The following is a 23,230-nucleotide window of genomic DNA, read 5'->3' on the forward strand; positions in this document are numbered from 1 at the left end:
TTTACGTATGTAGACCGTTACCGCCCAGTTACCGTGTGAGACCTTACCACTAGGTCAATGACTGGCGGTAAGGTCTCAGACCCAAAATGGACGCGTGGCAATTTTCTTTTTGCCACTCGTCTATTTTCGGCAACAATTTAAAAAAGTTATTTTTAACAGGTGCGCTGAAAAATGATTCTGTGCGCACCCAAAACACGCATCTACTGCAGGCCATTTCTCAGCATGACTTTGTAAAAGGGCCCATTCGGTACTAAGGAAATTTTCATCAAGAAACTTCAAGCTATCCAAAACACTGCTGCTAGGATCATTTACAGAGTATCTAAATTCGACAGGGTATCAAAGCACTGGCTTCCTCTAAAAACGAGAACCATTTTCAAAGCATGTACTTTTATCTACAAGATCATCTATGGCCTAGCACCAGATTACATGCTAGATATGGTTGAACTTCCCTCTTGTAATGCTGTCCCAGGCACAAGAGACTATATTGCACTACTTTTTCCTTGTTACAAAAACATTAAATATAAATCCATACTAGCTAAACATTTCTCTCATCTAGGTACTAAGTGGTGGAACTCCATCCCAAGAGAGGTTAGACTCATCAATAATTACTTATCCTTCCATGAATTCCTGAAAGCATATTTATTCAATAAGTTTCTATCCTAAGCATTTATGTAGGCATAATCAATCAGTTTCCTATATATATTGGTATCTATAGCTGAACTTTCAGTGTCTATATCCCTTATATGTCTAAAAATTATTATCTACTTCTGTTGTATAAATTACTGTCATTGTAATGTTCTCAGGTTATTCTGTTAGCCACATCGAACTGGTCTATGTATTTCCAGATAATGTGGGATATAAGTACCAACGCATAAATAAATAAACTGCTTTGATGCATATTCTGTGAAGGGTGGAATAGGACGTTGAAATACACATACAAGTTCTTCATAAAATCTGACTCTTTTTTCTCATTTGGAAAGATGAAATAATTAATCTAACCCATGATAAACAAGGCTTACCTATACTAGTCCCTCTGCACCACAAAAGAGCTAGAAATAGCTCATATATTTGTTCTAGTATATCAATTTGACATAAACAAGACTGTTGAATCAGAAATTATTTATTAAAATGCTTAAGTATTAAAGGCTATAAATCATAGATCAAAAATAATATTTAATAAAATGCCAGGCTGATTCTTACAGTTTTATTGTATACCCTGAACAAGTGCTCAAATTGTTATAGTTTATAGATATTCACCTTGCTAGTTTTCTTTATATGTATTATTTTCTTCAATTCCCTATTCCTCAAGGGGTATTCTGCTTTGGTTCTTACTCCCTTCATTTTTGTTGACTATATAGAGTCGTTATTATTTTATTGGTTCCTTTTATTTATGTCTACATTTTGTTTTGATTATTTATCCTTAATTCACATTGTTGGATGTATCTCAAAAGCAAAAACAAACAAAAAACAAGTGCTCAAATTTATGTATTTACATATGATACTAAGGGGTATGTTTACTAAGGTGCGTTAGTGTTTTTCACATGTCTGTAAATTTAAGGCGTGTTAAACATTAACGCTCCTATACATTTCTATGGGCGCGTTAGCGTTTAACACTCGTAAACCATTTACGCGCATTAAAAACACTAATGTGCCTGTAGCACTGCTTAATAAACACAGACATAAATTTTTGAGGGAACCAGCTTGCGTCATGAGAGTACATAAGCCTGAGTGATCTGCATAATTCACAGGTGGACTGGATGTCGCTGCATTACATCTAAACATGACCACCCTGCTCTGTTATAGAGGTTCAGTGTATTTCTATGGGGAGCTGTATTTACCATGGAAGAGGATGGCATTAGTTTTTATCTCTTTAATGATGACAATGAAAGGATGGTCTGCCACGAATTGAATGCGCATTGGTAGACTAACTGGAACCACAGTTACACCAGTGGCAGCTGCTGCCTCTGTGCCTTCCTCATTAACTTCCACATAGGCTTTATGGACCACCTTAGAAACTTTCAAACCAACTGTGGTAGATATACCAGACAAGTCAGCAGCATTTGAAAAAACATCTTTCATTCCCATTTGTTGTAAAACCGATCCGAGATCATAAGTTTCCTCAAGCTTGAAGGCAGGTATGTACACATCAACTTCAGCTTCCCTCAGTGCTGAGGTGGTCCAGTTTGTTAATTTTTCATAAGTTAGTCCATTTTCAATCTGAAAAGACAAAGAAAACAAAACAACTTCATGTTGATAAAGTAGAGAAAGTCTGGACATGATGGTGCTGCTAAATGGGGAAAGAATGTTTTAGAGGGAGCATTTTTGGACATACTGGAAGAATTAAAAGATCATTGTTTTAAAATCTCAAATATGTTCATGCACAAATTTCTCTTTCATGTCTCTCTCTCTCTCCATGAAAACCCTGACAATGAGGCTGGCGCAGTAAGGTACAAATTGCTTTGTCAATATAGTAAAATATACCCCAGGATATTCTGCCAGCAGCAGTCAGCATTTTTTTAAATGCTTACCAACATTATAGCACAGATTACAAACTCTGAATCTGAGCAGTCTAAAAGACCAGACACATTTAACCCTACTCCTACTACTACTATTTAGCATTTCTATAGCGCTACAAGGCATACGCAGCGCTGCACAAACATAGAAGAAAGACAGTCCCTGCTCAAAGAGCTTACAATCTAATAGACAAAAATAAAGTAAGCAAATCAAATCAATTAATGTGTACTGGAAGGAGGAGAGAAGGGTAGGTGGAGGCGAGTGGTTACAAGTGGTTACGAGTCAAAAGCAATGTTAAAGAGGTGGGCTTTCAGTCTAGATTTAAAGGTGGCTAAGGATAGGGCAAGACGTAGGGGCTCAGAAAGTTTATTCCAGGCGTAGGGTGCAGCGAGACAGAAGGCGCGAAGTCTGGAGTTGGCAGTAGTGGAGAAGGCAACAGATAAGAAGGAGTTATCCATGGAGCGGAGTGCACGGGAATCTCATCATTCCTCAAAGAGTCAATTTACTACTAGACGATGGCAGATAGTGAAACAGATAGTTTTTCAGTTAAATATTTTTTTTAATATATCTTGTAGTGTTACAGTACTTAAGTGAGGAAAATTGAAGAGAAACATACCTTACAACTCCTTGAAATATTCTCCAGTGCTTCTGTTTTAGCTATTTAGTCAATTGTCACACTTACAGTAACTGTGTCTAGTTCCTTTTCCATCTTATCCACACAATCTACCACTTGATGAATATCAAACATTTTTCATATCTTTTAACTCAATCTTTTGTAGAATTTGTACCAAAACATTAACCAGGTCACTAATACTACTTTTCCCAGAACAACAATAGCATTCCAGATGGTATCTAAACTAATAGAAAGTGGATGGGTGGTAACAAACTGGGTTAAGGAAACAGGTACACCTGGAGCTCCAGTAATGTTAGGCTCCATGGAAATTACTGGGTCAGGTCACACACCTTCCTGTCTTCCATGGCAACCTCTTCTCCTTGAACTCCAGCATGAACTTCTATCACCTCATGCAAACAACCCCTCTATTTCGGCCCTGCTCCGATCATTCCTTTCCTCCTGCTTATATTCCAACATCATCAGAATGTGCCAATGCCACCAAGGCCGAAGGTGAGCAATATATTTGCGGCTGAGGTGGTCGAAATCTGAAGTCCAGGTGAAACGAGATGTCATGCCCTAGAGCTCATGTGGGTACACCTACCTCCTACAGTTTCTCAACTGGGCTGTCACCAGATGCCACAGCTTGAAACCCCTATTCGCTGTACTAAATTATCCATTGGGACTACTCAGAGGTTGGTCTGGCCTCTGACTTCAGGAAGACATGGTAATTCTCCCTCTGTTTGTCCATCTCAACGTAAGCATTTATTGAAGAATGAAAGAACAGCTGAATGTCACACCCCTGTCACCATCTTCTACTTTCTCTCATGTGAATCTCTTTTTGAAGTATGGGATTATATAGCAGAATCCCATTTGAGTTGTAAAAAGTAAGAATAGGATTTGTTAATACATGTTTTAATGACAGGAGATCATTGGATAAAGATATTTGAATAACATTGGTTTATTACTATTAATTTCTTTCCCAACACATGAAAAAGAATGTTCATTTTGGGAGGTTGAGGGTATTTGTGTAATTTAGGTAGAGATTGTGCTTTGGACAAATCATTGTTCAATAATGAGACAGCTTTAAAGACCCTTTAAAATGAGGAACCAGGTTAGCAGTAAATTGTTAAAATTAAGTTGGGTAAGGGTGGAGGGAAAGACCTAGGAGAGGAAGGAGGGGATAACTAGTGTGAATTTGGAGGGAAAGGGGATTAAGGTGCAGTTAGAAGTGTGGCATTTATGATTTAAGACAGTTGCAAACAAGTTGGCACCAGTGAGGGAAAATATATACAGTATGTTTGTATAGGGTAATGGCAGCCTGATTTCATCCAGGAATTTGTTTTTGAGATGCTAGGCCTCGGTGTAATTTCCCTGCTTAGGTTATGGCAGGGGGGGGGGGGGGTGGAATTAAAGAGGCCATATTAGTGATGGGAGTAGGGGATCCAATTCTGCACCAGCATGGGCATGAGACTGAGATGGTGTCAGACTCTCTGTTCTGCGATATCTGCATTGCACATGTCAAGGGTAAAGGTGTTCTGGATTTTTTTTTTTTGGACTTGACCTGCCGCATTTATATGGTTGCACAGTTACCATTATTGGGACTGATGGCATAGTATTTGTGTGATTTACAAGAAAGGGGTCTCCCTGGCTGTGTCACTCACATAGCCTAATATGACAGACAGCAGCTATAGCTGATTTAAAAAAAAAGCTACACACACCTTACACAGCTTGTATGCATGTATGAAAGCTGTGAAATGCTGTAGAGGTATTCTGGGCATTCGCATAGCAGCCATGCTTAGCAATTGGCTGTGCTACATATACACTGACTTGAGCTGCTTGCTGAAAGTTCGAGCAGCTCATTTGCATGCGATTCCCTTTGGGAATCGCTCAGTATTTTCAACTTTTACCAAGGATCTCAAAGCACACATTTGTTTCTGGGAACTTCTGTGCATTGTGGCCTCAGTGTTTCTCATTTCAGTCCTCGTCAGTCAGGTTTTCAGGATAACCACACTGAATATGTCTGAGATACAGGGCCATGCCTAGGGTCTCTGGCGCCCCCCTGCAGAATATCAGTTGGCGCCCGCCCCCCCCCCCCCCGTGTGGCATCTCCTTTCTCTCTTCTCCCTCTTCTCCCACCCTGCCCCCTTTTTCAGCCCATTACCATAAAAGGTGAATGACAAGTGCTTTAGAATTTAGGCGCAGTTCAATACGGAATACGCTTATTGAGTTATGCGTGTAAATTCTAATTTATTGCCAATTAGTGCTTAAGTGCTGTTAACAACGCTGACAGATTTTACTATTGTCACAAAATGTAACATTAGCCTACTAAAGATACTGTGCAAGAAGACATCCAAACAGTTCCATACTAGAGAATGACATGGGGACAATGTCTATAATGTATTTTATGCTTTACATCCGCATGGTCTTTTGGTCGTATCACACACAAATTAGTAACCATGGGCGTTGGGGTCTCCCAGTACAGGTTATTCGGTAGGTCCATTTGTGGGCGTGAGAATCAGGGGTTGTGATGACAGTAAGATATGGAGCTGCAGGAGTAGACGGGCAAACCACTCAGACATACGCACACAGTATAAGATGCTTGGCAGACTGGAGCAAGAGCTGGATCAGTCAATACTGTCAGTTTAGGCTGAGAACAGGGCATGCTGTAGAAATGTGACCAAAAGCAGAAAGCTGGAGAAAGCTCTCTGACTATTGCAGCTGCTAATTCTCTTCACCTCCTGCCTGTGAGAAGTTGTGGATGGCAGAATGAGCTAATCAGTAGCCCGAGGAGGGGAATCTCTGTGTCCAGCTCCTGCACTGATGTGGGAGGGGGAACAGCACAGGGAGGAGAGTGCAAGAGAGTGTTGTGTAGAGGTAGACAGTGAAAGAAAACAACTGAGTAAGGATGCCCCCCCCCTCCCAGTTATGCAGGAGAGCCATCAGCTTTAAAACAATGCATGCTGTTCGCCACCAAAGTGCTAGCTGAATTACAGTTTAGCTGGGATGGGGGAGGAAAGACCAGAGAATGCAAGGGGCATTTGTGAGCTCTTAACCTCTACTGGTACAGCTTGGGGGAGGGAAGCTGTCTCTGCAGGTGCTGGTCTCCAGGTGAAGATGCAAAGGAGAGGGGAACTATGAAGTGTATGTGAGAGAATATGTGGGCCACCCCTCTACAATAAATCTCGGATGACCACAACTGAAAAGTTACCAAGTATTTTCCTGGGGCTTGCATGTTGTAGTTCCTGAGTTAACCAATCCACACCAAAGAGAATCAGGAAACAAAATCCTCACAAAAAGTCTAGGACACAAAACAGGCTCCCTACGGATCTTAAACTGATGCAGGCGGGGAAGCCTGGAACTAAGCAGCGATACAGTTTAATTTATAGAGCAGCTAACAACACAACATTAGAAATAAGCTAACAGCTTACAACATCAAATCATAGATTTTTATACAAACTACCCTGTACGGCATTCCTTCCGGTTCTGCTGTGCTGCCCCTGGTCCACGTGTGGAAGGATTGTGATATAACTAGAACGCCTGCTCTATATGGCTCGAATCGATGGACGGACCTTGCAGAGGGAGAGGAGGCGCGCGGGAAGGCAGCAGCAGCGCATGCGCATAGGCGCTGACGCGCCAACGCGGTAAGGTTTATTTTTATTTTTTAAATACAACTGGACGGCGTCAAGGCAGGCGCCGCCCTGCAGTGCTTACCCCGCTTACTGGGTTGGCATGGCCCTGCTGAGATAGTTTTGCATATGCTGGCTTTATTGTGTGCAAATCTGCCTTGCGCAGGAAATTTAAAAGTTGAGATTTGTTGATTACCTCCCAAATGTAATAGGAAAACTCATTTGAATATCAGCCTGTAAACTGTTAAAATTATAATAAAAAGCATGAAATTAAATTATTACCTCATCCAGGCCAGTGGAGTTATTAGCTATAACATCTGGAAGCAGTATAAGCATGCTGAATTCATGCTTACAGTACGGGAGTTCAAGGATCCTCATGTGCATCTCAGGTATTGAGGCCAGTTTAAATTTACCATTCTGATACATCATCTGCACAGGCTTACTCTCTCTCTTTAAAAGAAAAAACACATTTATAAAAATCAGGCATTCTAGGATACATTATTAAGGCTCATATACACAAGTGTTAGATATAATCTGTTATATAACAGTGAAGGTAGAAAGGAAGTTGATACCATCTGCTGGGCAGGTTCATTTATTACATCACTGCATTTTGATCCTTTGAAAGTCTGAAACAAATGGATCATAGACATGCAGTGTGCAGAAGCTCTAGGCTCAGTCCTTGGTTATGACCTTAACAGGTCCTCATGTCTTCACCAAGTAATCACCGGGGATCGTGCTAAGAACCAGAGTGCTAAAGGATTTTAATACATTGAGGCTAATCTAGTAAATGGACAACAGTTTTGACCACTATTTGATAACTAGCACATACTAGTTTTCTAATGGAACTTACATGTAAACAAGAAAAATAGCACGTATGGAAATAAAATTAAAACAATCTTCATTTTTCATTCATTTTTTGCCTGCAAATGCAGGTTTTTTAAGGATATTTTTTCTGTACTTTATTATGCGCTCAGTTTCTTTGCACAAATTTGTATCATAGTTACTCAGTAACTAGAAATTTTGATAAGATGCAAAACTATGCATAAAATTGTACTATCTGTGAAGAAGACAAAATTTCCAAAGCCTTCATTAAGAGTTTTTTCAATGTCTGCTGAGACTGTCTGTTGCAATCCTTGATCTGATCGGCAGATGGCAGCCTAACTCCTTTTATCGTAGACTAATCTGTAGATGTTTTGTCCCTTCAACCAGTGCTTTTTTTTGTAGGAAAAAAGGTATCAGTACTCATACAGGGACCAGGGCTGCCGAGAAACTGGGCCTGGCCCGGGGCGAGGCTGCCCCCGAGGCCCCCCCGCCCCCCGAGGTCCCTGCTCCCCCCTCCACCCAGGGCTGGTCCTAGGGTCTCTGGCGCCCCCCTGCAGACTGAGTTGGCGCCCGCGCGCACCCCCACCAGCATCTCCTTTCTCTCTTCTCCCACCCTGCCCCTGTCCAGCGATTCTCCGCCCCCATCCCCCGCCATACCGCACCGCCCTTGGTGCTTTAAATCTTTAATTTACCTCAGTTCCAGCAGCGGCGTCATTTGAAAGCCCTGCCCCGTCTCTAGCCTTCCCTCCCTTCGTCAGTTCGTTCCGATGTCCCGCCCTTGAGGAAATGACATCAGAAGGCGGGACTGTGGAATGAACTCACGAAGGGAGGGAAGGCTAGAGACGGGGCAGGGCTTTCAAATGACGCCGCTGCTGGAATGGAGGTAAATTAAAGATTTAAAGCACCAAGAGCGGCGCGGTATGGCGCCGCAGCGGCACCCTTGAAAGCAGGCGCCCCCCTGCGGCACTTACCCCACTTACCGGGTTTGACCGGCCCTGCCTCCACCTGCCCCCCCCTCCGTCCACCACCGGGCCGGGCCCCCTGCATTGAAATCATAGCGCCTCTCACCTCCGTGTGAAAGCGCTGCAGGCAGCAGGACCAGATCGCTTCCCTTCGGGTCTCCTTCCCTCCCTGTGTCCCGCCCTCGCGGAAGTTACACAGGGAGGGAAGAAGGCCTGAAGGGAGGCGATCTGCTGTCCTGCTGCCTGCAGCACTTTCACACGGAGGTGAGAGGCACTGTGATTTCAATGCAGGGGGCCCGGCCCGGTGGCATTCGGTCGACAACGGAGGGTGGGTGGGACTGAGGCGCTGAGCCCTCTTTGGAGGCCCGGGCCTGGGGAATTTTGTCCCCCATGCCCCCCCTCTCAGCGGCCCTGACAGGGACAACCTTAAGGTCGGGGTCACTATCTATATCTCTGCCCCTACAGTAGCCACACCCCTCAATTGTGTTCCAGTCTTTGGTTTCTACATTCCTTGTCATCTCTTAACTCTATTAAAAAAAGGTGCCAGTCTGCTGTACCAGAGTGTACCAGCACAAAAAAAAGTCCTGCTTAAAACATTCTAACATAGAGTGAGGCCTGGACGAATGCATATTACAGTATGTTTCTGGAGTTGTAAGATTGCAACATTCTGTATAATTTGGTCAGGAAGCCCATGCCCTAGGTTAGGAATGGTTTTACAATTACCTGTTCCAGAGAGACCTAGCCCAGAATTTATCAGAAATCCCAGTTTAAGAGAACAGAGACTACAAATCTGTGTCAAACCTCTCCCTGCTCTATACCTCCTAGTAAGGAAGTTGAAAATTGTCTAGATAGTGATATCTCTGTACCTCCTTGCTCACACTAATTTGCAGTTTTGAGTGCAACTGCACTAATTTGGGTTCTACAAATGTGGGGGATCTTTTACAATGCCATGCTACCGTTTTTAGCTTGCACTAAAAATCAGCTGGTGGCAGACGCTGAAATGACATAGCCCACAAAATCCATAGCACTTAACTGCAAAGAGGTGTGGACCTGGGAGAGGGATGAATGGGTCAGGGCATGGCCAGCATTTATGCGCCAAGTTTATACAATACTGTCAGTTATGTGCATAACTTCCAGCAGTTAGGTGCGAGCATTTACAGCAGCCATTGAACTAGCAAGGCGCGTAACTGCGGATTTATGCTAGTATTGTATAAAAACAGCAATAATGCACATAATTGCCAATAGAGAATTTGCGCTTAGTATCCAGCATTTTAGCTCCTAACTTTAAACAATTGGGGAAAGATTTCTTCACTAAACCTGTAATTAAACTCTGGAATTCATTGCCAGAGAATGTGGTAAAAGCAGTTAGCTTAGCAGGGTTTTAAAAAAGGTTTGGATAACTTCCTTAAAGAAAAGTCCATAAGCCATTATTAAGATGCACTTGGGGATAATCCACTGCTTATTTCTAGGATAAGCAGTATAAAATGTGTTATACTGTTTTGGGATCTTGCAAGGTACTTGTAACCTGGATTAGCCACTGTTGGAAACAGGATGCTGGGCTTGATGGATATTCGGTCTGTCCCAGTATGGCTACGTTTATCTTATGTGATCTTTTCTTATCAACTTCCACAGAATTAACACAACATTAAGTTTTTTTCTTCATGATTTTTTTTCTTTCCTGGCACTTTTTTTTCCTGTATAATTGGATTGTTTTATTATTGTATTGTTACAATCTTCAAAATAAATAATATTAATAATACAAAAAAGATAATCATTTGTACCTATACTGTAATTACTTTTGTTATTGCCTTCTACTGCCCAGAGATCATGCTTCTCTCCCTGTGCCTCCTTAAGGTACACTTGAACTGCACAAACAGAGGTAGAACATGTGTCTTTTATGTAAATACCTTATTCAGTTTGAACTGTGCTTCTCTTGTATTTTCTTTTTTAAATTCCTTTTCCCACTTTCCTTTGAAGTAGACAGCATTTACCAGGACTAGAACAGTGTCTGGTCGAAGAGAACCTTCAGCGAACAGATCTTTAATTTTACCTTAAAAGGAATCACATAAAAATATGCTGTGAGTGGGTTTTCATTAATGCATGTATTCATGGCATGAAAAAAGACAAAAGACCATCTGGTCTATATTCAGCCTGTGGTAGGATCATTTTATTTTTCAATCACAGGTTGCCATGGGCTGATTTAGAACCAGATACTAAGCACTCGGCCATATGTAGATACTGGCACTGAATATCCAGGTTATCAGTGGCTGTCAGAAGTTATCCAGGTATCTCTCATGTTCAGCTCCCCAAACAAATTAGAACAGCCTTTTTATGTGCTCCAGACCTGATATTCAGCAGCACTTTCCAATTAAATGCTATTGATTATTAGCCCAGGACCCAGTCAGCATAGCTTAATCATGTAGGTGCTGCTCCTACCTAGATAACTCAAGTTGACTATTGACCTCCACAAATTCTGAGAAAAATCATTTCTTAAACTGTGTCCCATTTCTGTATAATTTGTAAAGTCTTTTCTGTAGGTTTCTTATTGGTACAGGAGTAACAAGGTAACTTTAGATAAAACACATGCACTTATGATAAAAACAACAATTTCTTATCAGTGATTTGTTGGTAAGTTTTGTGACACTTGTAAGGGGTTAGGTAGATCCAGGAGCCGGAACTACGGACTGGGGAGCTGGAAAGGCCAGCGTGGGTGGGATCAATGGAGGGACTACCAATCCCAGCATCCTCGGGAAGGATCACCTGAATCCTCTAGGAAGGCTAACCAGCGCTGCAATGCCCCCAACTCCCAGAGGAGGCCACTAGACTCCCCTAGAGAGGGTGAACCGGACTACAACTCCCAGGTTCCTAGGGGAGAGGAACAGGAAGCCTTTGAGCGAGCTCAAGATAAAGATTGGGAGCAGCTGGGGAGAGAGGAGAGACAGATAGAGCCTATGGAATGGATACCTGAGGAGTTGCTTACCGATGCCAAAGAGGTGGTGAAGGAATGCAGGTAAAGCCCATGGATATTTTTGCCTTAGCCCGGGTGGAAAAAGAGGCAATCTCAGGGCCTGCTAGCAACCTTGGTGAACCGGTTAATTCATAAGTACATAAGTTTTGCCATACTGGGAAAGACCAAAGGTCCATCGAGCCCAGCATCCTGTTTCCAACAGTGGCCAATCCAGGTCACAAATACCCGGCAAGATCCCAAATATGTACAAAACATTTTATACTGCTTATCCCAGAAATAGTGGATTTTCCACAAGTCCATTTAATAACAGTCTATGGACTTTTCCTTTTGGAAGCTGCCCAAACCTTTTTAAAACTCCGCTAAGCTAACCGCCTTTACCACATTCTCTGGCAACGAATTCTAGAGTCTAATTACATGCTGAGTGAAGAAACTTTTTCTCTGATTCATTTTAAATTTACTACATTGTAGCTTCATCGCATGCCCCCTAGTCCTAGTATTTTTGGAAAGCGTGAACAGACGCTTCACATCTACCCGTTCAACTCTACTCATTCTTTTATAGACCTCTATCATATCTCCCCTCAGCCACCTTTTCTCCAAGCTTTAGCCTTTCCTCACATTAAACGTCATCTGCCATTTAATGCCCAGTCTCCCAGTCTCGTAAGGTCCTCTTGTAATTTTCACAATCCTCCTGCGTTTTAACGACTTTGAATAATTTGTGTCATCAGCAAATTTAATTACCTCACTAGTTACTCCCATCTCTAGGTCATTTATAAATATGTTAAAAAGCAGCGTTCCCAGCACAGACCCCTGTGGAACCCCACTATCTACCCTTACTCATTGAGAATACTGACCATTTAACCCTACTCTCTGTTTTCTATCTTTTAACCAGTTTTTAATCCACAATAGTACACTACCTCCTATCCCATGACTCTCCAATTTCCTCTGGAGTCTTTCATGAGGTACTTTGTCAAATGCCTTCTGAAAATCCAGATACGCAATATCAACCGGCTCACCTTTATCCACATGTTTGTTCACCCCTTCAAAGAAATGTAGTAGATTGATGAGGCAAGATTTCCCTTCACTAAATCCATGTTGACTTTGTCTCATTAATCCATGCTTTTGAATATGCTCTGTAATTTTGTTCTTAACAATAGCCCAGAGAAGTATCTGAGCGGGTTCCCTGGGGAAGTAGCTTCCACCTGGCTCTGGGCTCAAGCATGACCCTTGGGGAGGATACCAGGAGTTAATGGCTGGTATGAATGGGAGGGGGTTCCCTTTCCTCAGGTTGCTCTGAGGTGAGGGTTGGCTAGGGTGAGTGTGAAGCGCGCAGCAGAACCTTTTTGGCTGAATGAACTTTGGGGAACTTTTGGGTGAAAGAACTTTGGGGCTTTTTGCTGAAGGAACTTTGGGAACCTTTTTGCTGGGGAAAATGCTGGAACTTTTGCCCAAGGATAAGTGGACTTGATGAACTCGGGGAGGAAAGGATTTGGACTGTGGGACTCAGGGCTGGGTTAATACCTGTGGGAAAAGAGCTTGTTTTTCTGTTTTCTTTTTGTTGCTGAGTTGAAGCTATAAGAGTGCTGGAGCTATGCACCAAGCCCAGGGAGGCATGTAGCCCCAGGGAAGAGACTGTTCCTAATTAAATACAGGAAATTTCTGACTGGTTTGATATTGTTTGAACTGCCAAGCATCCAGAGTTACCTAGTAAACCTGGTGTGGCATTGGGCCCAGGTCTGAGAAAGTCGAAGCACAGCCAAGTGGCGTGGGAAGTGTTAACAGTTTGTTAATTTATTTTATTTTGGTCAAAATCATCAAAGTCAACATTAACAGTTATCCCATCATTCTATAACAGATCACTTAATGTAAGTGCAGTTTGCACACTTGCATTTAGAGAATACTCTCATCCATGTATGCAGTGGTGTGCTGGAGCGGGCTCTCACGGGCTCGCGAGAGCCGTTTGTTTTTAAGAATTTTGGGAGCTGGTTGTTAAAGTAGGCCTCCCCATGGCTATTCTAACAACTGACTCCCAAAATGTAGGCTTGGGCCCCCTCCTGAATTCTCTTTTACTTTGCTGGCAGTGATGCTGGCCCCACCAGCCAAGTAAATAGACTGCTGCTGCTCCCTGCTCCTTGTTTCTGACTCTGAGCATCAGGCTGGGACTCTTCATGCAAGCGCAAGAAGGTTCCATCATGCTGCACAAAGCCAGAAACAAGCAGCAGAGAATGGTGGCAGTCCATTTATTGGCTAGTGGGGCTCGGCAAAGGTATGCCTAGCGTGCCCGCACAAGGGAGGGGAGAGAGAGGCATGTATTCTCCCCTCCCCCCAAATTTCAGGGCGGGCTATGTCCGGAGAGAGAGCCCGTTGTTAAAAATTTACCAGCACACCCCTGCATGTATGTAAGAGTACACTTACACCTGTAAATGGCAGCCAAGCTAAGCGCTGTTCTATAATTCACATATGCCTATGGCTTAGTATGTAAGTACATGGGGGGTGTTCACAAGGGAGGGAAAGGCAGACCAATATTTACACAATTAGGACTACATTGATAAATGTGCCTAAAAAAAATCAGTGCTGAAAAAGATAACTTTTAGCGCTATTCTATAAATGGCACTTAAAATTAGGCGCCATTTGTAGAATACTGCTTAGTGCCGGGAACCGTTATTATATTTAGGCGTAACCATTTACACCAGTGAAACTGTGCTGTAAATCCATGTGCCTAAATTAGGTGTGAATCCCCTTTATTCTATATCAATGTGCATAAAATAAAGGAACATCCCCGATCTAACCATGACCCTACCATGGCTACACCCCCTTTCTGGACCTGCACATAAAATTTATACATGCTTAAATTTGCGCATGCAAATTTTAATAAAATCCAATTAGCACCAGTAATTGCTTATCTCAATTATCAGTGCTAATTGACTCATTAATTAAATTCTGCATGCAAATTGGGTGTGCACCCAAACTAGCATGCAAAAGTTTAAGCGACTTTTATAGAATTCAGGGGTTAGGTGCCCTTTTACTAAGCTACATTTAGAAATGGGCTTAATGTGCCCTTGCACAGGACCTTCACGCGTGCTAAGCCTATTTTTACCACAGCCATCCAAAAAGGGCTTTTTTTCCCCCATTTGTTCAATATATGGTCATGCTCCAATGTTAGCATTAGCGCGTGACCACTGAAAAGCATTACTGAGGGAGCACTTACATCCTCTTATTTAGGAGGCGCTAAGGACACCCACATTATGGATGCGCTTAGCACGGCGGTGATGTCAACATGCTAGCTAATTAGCACATCTATGCCCATTCTCCACCTCTGATGTGGACCCTCTCCCCAAAATAAAAAAAATAGTTACCACATGCTTAGGGCCCTGTTTACTAAGCAGCGTTATAGGCATGTTAACATTTTTAATGTGCATTAACCATATACGTGCCTACAATATCCCTATAGACACCTACATGTTTATTGCGTGCACTAATTGTAGGTGTGTTAAAAATGCTAATGCACCTTAGTAAACAGGGCCCTTAGGTAATAAACTAATGTGAACACTTTAGCGCATCCTGCGTAAGACCATTTTTGATGCATTAGGTGCACATTAGCACCTAACAGCTTACTGAAAGTGCCCCTTAGTTTAGAAAATACTGTAATTTACACCTATTAATGTTATTTGAGGTTCTTGCATTTATGTCAACCATAGGCCTGGTGTTAGTGCAGACACCTAAATGTAGATGTGCATAGGAGCCAACTTTTCAAAATGATTGGGGGTGCTGAATTTTTTTTTTTTTACAGGTGGTGCATTCCCCTCCTCCCTCTCCTGCCCTCCGAGTTCCAGGCCCCCTCCCTCCCCTCCGAGTTCCAGGCTCTCCTCCCTCCCTCCTTCTCCTGCCCTTCCGAGTTCCAGGCCCCCCTCCCTCTCCTCCGAGTGCCAGTCCGACCCCAGCCTGACCTCTTCTCCCACAACAGTCCTCCGCCTGCCCCTCACCTTCCTGCGTGCCGCCCAGAATTTAAAAGTCATCTTACCTCGGGGAGCAGGTTCAGCGCTTCAGCCTTCCCTTCTCTCTGCCTCTGGTCCCGCCCTCATTTCCTGTTTCTGCAAGGGCAGGACCAGAGGCAGAGCTGAGAGAGAGAAGGGAATGCTGAAGCGCCGAGTCTGCTCGCCTTTCACTGCTGCCGCCGGACCCCGAGAATTTAAGATGACTTTTAAATTCTGGGCGGCACGCAGGAAAGCGAGGGGCAGGAGGAGGACTGTTGAGAGAGAAGAGGGCAGGCAGCGCAGGTCGGGCTGGCTGGGAACTTCCATTCCGGGACTTCCGGAGGGTCAAATATTGGGGGTGCTCGAGCACCCACAGCATCCACGGAGTCGGCGCCTATGTTAGATGTGCTAATGCTGATTTACATGAGTAAATGTTATTGTAGAATCGACTAACAGACCATGGAAAGTAGATACATAACTTTTGCTCTAGAATTTCCTCCTAATTATTTTATTTATTGGGATTTATTAACCCTCTTTATGAAGGGATTTATACAAGGCAATGTAGAGCAAGTACAGTTTAACATAAACCTTAAAAGTTTGTTAACAGCATAATACAGTACTTAGGGCCCTGTTTACTAAGACATGCTAGCGTTTTTAGCACGTGCTAATTTTTAGTGCACACTAATGCTACAGACACTCATATATTCCTATGGGTGTCTCTAGTATTAGTGCACGCTAATTTTTAGCGTGCGCTAAAAACGTTAGTGACTACAACTCGACTTAGTAAACAGGGCCTTTAAAGAATAAGTTAGCTCTCTACACACTTTTGAGACCTCTAAGGTCCTCTGTTGAGCATCACTATCTGTACCTTCATCAAAAGAAATTGTATGATGTGAGACCCGCCAGTGAGCCTTCACAGGAGTAGCCCCACATTCTGGAACTTACTCCCAGAGATTTTTAGGATATTGTGGAAATTGAAGAGAATACGGCCTTTTTTTGCTACCAAGTCATTTTGACTGCTGGCTCATGTATTAGTTCTAGCACAGGTAGATTACTGTAATGCAGAATACGTGGGCTGTAAAAACACTGCTGTAAAGAAATTGCAGATGACACAGAACAGGGAGTGGAAGAGTGGCCTAGTGGTTAGAACACCAGTATTGACATCCAGAGGTGCCTGGTTCAAATTCCACCACTACTCCCCATGATCTTGGGCAAGTCAATAAACCCTCTATTGCCTTAGGTACAAGCTTAGATTGTGAGCCCTTCAGGGACACGGAAACACCCAATATAACTGAATGTAACTCATCTTGAACTACTACTGAAAAAGGTGTGAGCAAAATCCAAATAAATAAAATATAGCAGCTCATTTGATCTCTAGAGTCTCAAGTTATAAGAGTGCAACGCCATTGTTGTGCACATTACACTGGCTCCTATATTTACACTCCTAAATTATGAGCCTAATCTATTCTACAAAATAGATTACACTTGTAATTTAGGAGCATAACCATTATAGAATACGGCCCTTGCCCCCCCCACCCCCGGTTACAAAGCTGTGCTAGTGGCTGCAGCACAGCATTGTTGACACAGCCTGTTAAAAATGAATGGACTGTGTCAGCAGTACCACACAGCCAGCCGCTTTTGTGGTTTCGTAACAGGGCCCTTAGTGTATAAATGCAAATCACTTGTTATGGAATTGGCATTTTTATGTGCAAACATTCATAGCTGCTTCAGAGTAGGTGAAAATATCCGCAGCTTCATTTATCCATGACTTATACAGTTTGGGGGGCTATTTTATAAAGAAATATACCCCCAGATTCTATATATGATGCTGAGATGTTGGTGCCAAAATTTGTGACAATTAATTGGAAATAATTGAAAATTGCACACACAAATGCCTGTACCCCAATCTGTAACCCACGAGCCTAAACCCCTGGTGCGTAACTCAAACAGGGTTGTGGACAATGGCATAGCAGGGTCATTCCTAAACTTTGTGCACAGAGTTACAAAATAGCTCCATTTCTGCGACAAAATGCCAGGAATTGGGCACTAGCATTTATACCAGGTTTCAGTTGGCATAAATGCCGGTGCCCCACATTTAGCGCAGAAATGGACTCTAAGCAATTTTCTGTAAACAGTACTCAACCAAGAACGCCATTTATACAATAGTGCTCCATATTGATTTTTTTTCCATCACTGTTTATAGAATCCTCTCCATAGACTCTTAAGTATCCCTCTGAAATAAGCTACAAAAAAGCACTTTCTTGTCCTCTTTCCCTAGGTGACCTGTTATAAAATTATCTTCTAAACAGTGTGTCCTTACCTTTCGTCTCTTTTTCAACCCATGTATTAATCGCCTTACGGACTGCCTCTGAATTTTTGAAGTCAGCATTTTCTAGCATTGCCATGTATAATTTCTGAACACAGCTTAGATATTGCTGTAGGAAAGGTGCAGGAAATATTAAGGATTATTTCTTTAAGAGAAACACAACTGGAAAATTAAATCTTGCATAATTCACTTGCAATGCGATTAACAAAGAGGTCAATAATCAGTCGACTTTATGCATTTAATTTGTGTTAACCACATAAATCCTTTTAAATCAAAATGCAGGACTGACTAATTCATAACCTTGGTTGGGAATCTCCATGTTTGGCCAAACTTATCGCCTTCATGTTATAACTTGGTGCCCCCTATGACGATTCAAGTGTCAGCACTTATATGTCAGCACTTATATGTTAGATTGTCAGCACTTATATGTGTCAAAAGCAGCAATAATTAGCATTTGCACACATAAGTGATAGATACTGCTCCCTCTAAGCTGAGTGGAAGTCCTCCACCTGCAGCCCAGTCAGTGGGTGGAACTGTTTCACTATCACATGTTCAATAGCGAGGGTCAGGTAAGCTCTGTAGGACTCCAGGAAACCTGCCTGTCCTTAGCAATTGAAAACACAATATCGAAGCACCACCCCCTACTAGCAGTAATGCAGTTGAAGAACCCCTGCTCAGCTTAGAGGGAACAGTGGTGCCAGATACTATTCTATAAATTACACACCAAAGTAGGGGGCAATTCTATAAATGACACCCAAAAATCGGCACTGGAAAAAAGTGGAGCTAAGTGCTATTCTATAAAGAGTGCTCAGGGTTGAGCACCTCTTATATAAATAGCACCTAGAGCCAATTCCCACGCCCAAAGTTGGGTGCCAGCTGAAACCTCCTATAAATCATGGCATTTGTGTGTGGAAATGATGCTAGTTGTTAAAACCACGCACAGCTTTTCAGAATGCTCCTGCACCTCCCCAGGCCGCACCCCCTTTTGAGATGTACACAAGGGGATTTAGGTGCCCGGTCTTATAGAATAGCACACAGGCAGATGCACGCACAAATCCCAATTATTGCCAATTGACTGCAAAAATTGATTGTTAACATCAATTAATTGCTAGTTAATGGCTCTTTAAGCAATGTATTTATGTGTTCATCTTAGATCTGTGCTAAAATTTTGGCATGCAAATTTGGGTGCCCAGGGCCGGTCTTAGCAATTGCGGGGCCCTGTGCAGACCAGTTTTCTGGGGCCCCCCAGCCCCACCCCCACCCAGCCCCTTGTTGACAAGATATGTTTTAAACATTTTCTTTTATTTCAAATAAAGGAAAATCAAGCAAAACTTGTATACAAAAACTAATTCAAACATGAAAAAAGCTATACTAGGAAACCTTTGGGTTTAAAATGCAAAACCATGTGCATGTAAGGACTAGATAAATGAATTAAAACGAATCCCCTTAATATTGGTAGCAATAACGAAACAGTGATTGAATATTCAGATAAGAACTAGATAAATGAATTAAAACAAATCCCCTTAATATGTAATACTTGGTAGCAATAATGAAACAATGATTGAATATTCAGATAGCAAGCAGCCTGAGCCAACAGGTTTATTTTCCACTGAACATAATTAACTTTGTATGAACTTGGCTGCTAATAGTGTGCTGAACTGGACAGTGTTGGCACATTTAGCCACACCCTTTTACCAGCCATGGCGCATATAAACAGTAATCATTGAAAATATTACACCAGGAAAACAAGAAGGCAGATGATCCGCAAAATCCAATGTGGAAGCAAACAAAAGAGCAGATTGCTAGGTGGTATTAATCAGACTTTATTGGAGAAATTTTGAGCGCAATATTGCTTGGGAAGAAGCTGACTTGCTGTTTATATGCTTTTGCTTTGTTTAATATCACAGCAACTGAAAGCCCCTGACACAGCCCTTGTGGGCGAAACACAGTCTGTGTTGGGCGATTATTTCTCCAATAAAGTCTGATTAATACCACCTAGCGATCTGCTCTTTTGTTTGCTTCCACAAATATTACACCAGTACAGGAGAAGAAAAATAACTTGTTTTTTTTCATTATAAATAATTTCTATAAGCTGTTACAGCTCCAGTATACCCAAAATTACACAAACCAAATTAGCATACAGATTCTGCAATCAGAACATTGCTATACATTGCAAAATAAGACAACAGTTGTAAATTCTCAAATTGGACATATTCCAAAAACTAAAATGAAAATAAAATATTTTTTCTACCTTTGTTGTCTTGTGGCTTTGTTTTTCTAATCATGTTGGTCCCAGTATCTGATTCTGCTGCTCTCTATCTGCTCCCTTAACTCCACTTCCAGGGCTTCCTTTCCATTTATTTCTTTACTTTCCTCCTTTCTTCTTCATTTCTTGCCCTACATCCATAGGTAAAATCTGGGTCCTCCGTGGACTTGACTGGAGGAGGTATAGAGTGGATCCAGCTTTTGCATATTTTCTCCAGCCATGTGCAGTTTTTCTCCTTTCCCTCATCTCCGGCAGTATGCATCTCCTTCCTCTCTCTTCCCTCTCCTCCATCCATGTCTAGCATTTCTCCTCTCTCTCCTCCCCTCCATCCATGCTCATCTCACTTCATCTCACGTCCTCTCTCTTCCCTCCCCTCCATCCATATCCAGCATTTCAACTCTCCCCTCTCCTCCATCTGTGTCCAGAAATTCTCCCCTCCATCCATGTACATCTCCTTCCTGTCCTCCCTCACCTCCATCCATGTCCAGCATTTCTCCTGCCCTCCCCTCCATCCAAGGGTAAAATTATCAAAATCTGTGGTTAAGAGAAAAAAGTGTCATCCGGCCACCTGGGCCATTTACGTAGAAGTAGGTTTTTTAGAACTCCATAGAACCTAATGGAAGGAAAGAGTATAAATATGGTTGGCATTTGGCATGTGAGGGGGAGAGTTAGAGACCAGAGATTGATCCCTGTGAAAGACCTCTCCTTAAGAATACATTGCTCTATGTAATCCTGATTTGGGTGAGTAATAAACTTTAATAAACTTGAATCTGTCTCTCATCTTCCTTATTTTCTACCTATAGGGAATCTATTAATCTAACATGGACAAGAAGATTAACTAGAACAAAATGACAAGCCTTTTGGGTTTGACTGGGGAAATGTTTATCCCTAGACAGACCCCTGACAGAGTTGTCTGGTCCATGGTTGATTCATGGTTATTTACTTTAAATTGGAAAATAGTGGGTTCAAAGATTGGCGTCAGATGGGGTTACTAACAGCCTTCCCTACATAAGCCTAAATTTAGGGGACCTAGAACCCCAATATATTCATTGGTAATCCCGACGTTGGTTGGACACAGTTTTTTTTTCTTTACTTAAATCTTTTTGGTCAAATAAGAGACTGAGATTTTGAATCTCAGTGGACCAAAATGTAGTCTATCTCTCTTCCTCTGTCAATTTTACTGTTTCTCTCACTAGACGTTTACTTTAGTTCTACTCTTCTTCTGTCTTCTTCCCCATGTCTATAAATGGGGTCTTTTTCATTTTTCTCTGAGAAGAGGTGAGTATTTTGTCTTATTATTACACTTCTAACTGGTAAAGTGAAAACATTTCCAAACATATCTATCCTTGTTAATTATTCTTCTTTTCCTGTCTCTTTCAGCTATATATATCATTTCAGCTATTTCATATAGTGCCCCTTTTTTTTCTAATAACCTCTGTATATTTCCTCCTAAAACTTCCATCCTTCTGGATGGTTTACCCTTGGAGTTCACTCTTACTTTTCGTGGGTCGGTCTTTATGCTGGCACCTTGCCTAACGCCTTGAAAAGTGAGATTCCATCTGTATTTTTCTACCCCCACTCCATAAGGGGGACAATTTCTGATATATACATGAAGACATGCCCGGCTCCTCCCCTTGCCAGTTTTTGGAAGATATCAATAATTTTACTGCATTATGAAGGTCTTCTAAGCGTCTTTAACCTCTTCCCAATTTCTGATCTATCCTCTTGAATCTCTACCTCTGCATTAACTAATCTCTAGAGAAATCCTTTCATTGTTTGGAGTTTTCAGGTCACAGTTACTTGACTGCATGCAGTTTCTTAAAGGTCCTACTATTATTTCTTTTATTTCACCCCTGTGACTCTACTTCCTGGTCCCTTCTTTTCCCTTGTCTTCTGTAAATGTTTCTTCAAAATACCATGGTTTTCAATTCTGTCTCATTCAAACTTCTATTTCCTTTACTGATAGCATGCAGTTCACTGTAACTGGTACTTTTTTTTCTCCTTACTATCTCTCATAACTACTTCCCCTTTTCATTTCCTGCCCAACTACGTAGTTTACTTTAGCTTGCTCTATTTCCTTATTCCTGTGTAAATTTACTTTGAAGGTAACCCACTGTATTATTTCTCTCTAAGTATTCTCTTCTGCAATATCAAGGCCTGTGCTTGTCCAGGCTCTTCCCCATGGCAACTTATGGGAAAGTTAAATATACTTCATCTGGCAGTGAATGCTCTTTCATATGGTCTTTGATTCATATTTCTGACTTATTTCTGACCGATATGGCACTGAAAATACATTACAGCCATATCGGTTCTGAGCTATATTGGCCCCTCCTTCCTTTCCGTTCTTTTCTTTGGTGGTTTTCCGGTACTATGCTGTCCTGTTAAGTTCAAAGCTATATCCACTTGCCTGCCTTCTTTTCATTCCAGTCTCAGCATAGAATACATAGAATGTTATAAAATTAATGCCTAATGTTTGAATATGCTGGACTGTTCGTGTGAATGGTAGCTGTCTTGGAATTTATAGTGTGTGTTCTTCCCTGGATCTGAGTGTTTTTTTTTTCCCCAGACTTACAGTATTCTTTGGCTTGCTCCTTGTTTCAACTGCCTCTTGCCAAGTTGCAGCTATTTCGTTTTGTCTTGAAACAATGTGCTATTTCCTGCTTCTTCAATTGATTGGAAACATGTTACTTGAACTCTATGTGAAGGTCAATCAATGGTGTCTGCCCTTGTAAAGAAGTTTTCCTTTTTAAAGGTGCTTTTTGTTGCATTGCAAACTAATTATGCCCTGTTGTAATGCAAATGCATGGTGTGTTCAGACATTTACTGACTGAAAACCATTTTGACTTTTTCTAAAAATATTTCCTCTCTTAGAGAGGCATTGAATTGAAATTTAGGTTTGACATCAATTATTACAGTACATTCTTTTTCAGTTTTATTTTTAATTGCCCTTATTTTTTGTTTCACTTTTAAACAATTCAGAGTTATTTTCTAAGTTTTTATTTTGTATATGCCCTCTCCTCCTATCCATGTCCAGCAACTCTCCTCTGCCCTCCCCTCCCATCTATGCCCAGTGATTCTCCTTTGACCCCTGTCCTCCCCTCTCATCCACATCCAGTGATTTTACTCTGTCCCCTGCCCTCCTCTCCCATCCATGTCCAGCAT

At 41.9% G+C, this 23,230-nt stretch overlaps 1 protein-coding gene across 1 annotated transcript in view; it reads right to left on the reverse strand.

Annotated features, from left to right (window-relative positions):
• Positions 1-1,580: 1,580 nt before the first annotated feature.
• LOC115458844 (serpin B4-like) overlaps positions 1,581-23,230 on the reverse strand; it is a 36,706-nt gene continuing 15,056 nt past the window's right edge. The window contains exons 5-8 of the mRNA XM_030188671.1: positions 17,797-17,911; positions 10,445-10,587; positions 7,036-7,203; positions 1,581-2,217 (exon numbers count right to left, since the gene is read on the reverse strand). Coding sequence (XP_030044531.1) covers positions 1,819-2,217; positions 7,036-7,203; positions 10,445-10,587; positions 17,797-17,911 — 825 coding nt within the window. The 3' untranslated portion in view covers positions 1,581-1,818. The remainder of the gene's footprint in view (positions 2,218-7,035; positions 7,204-10,444; positions 10,588-17,796; positions 17,912-23,230) is intronic.

The sequence above is a fragment of the Microcaecilia unicolor genome, unplaced genomic scaffold, assembly GCF_901765095.1.
Source record: "Microcaecilia unicolor unplaced genomic scaffold, aMicUni1.1, whole genome shotgun sequence".
NCBI lineage: Eukaryota > Metazoa > Chordata > Amphibia > Gymnophiona > Siphonopidae > Microcaecilia > Microcaecilia unicolor.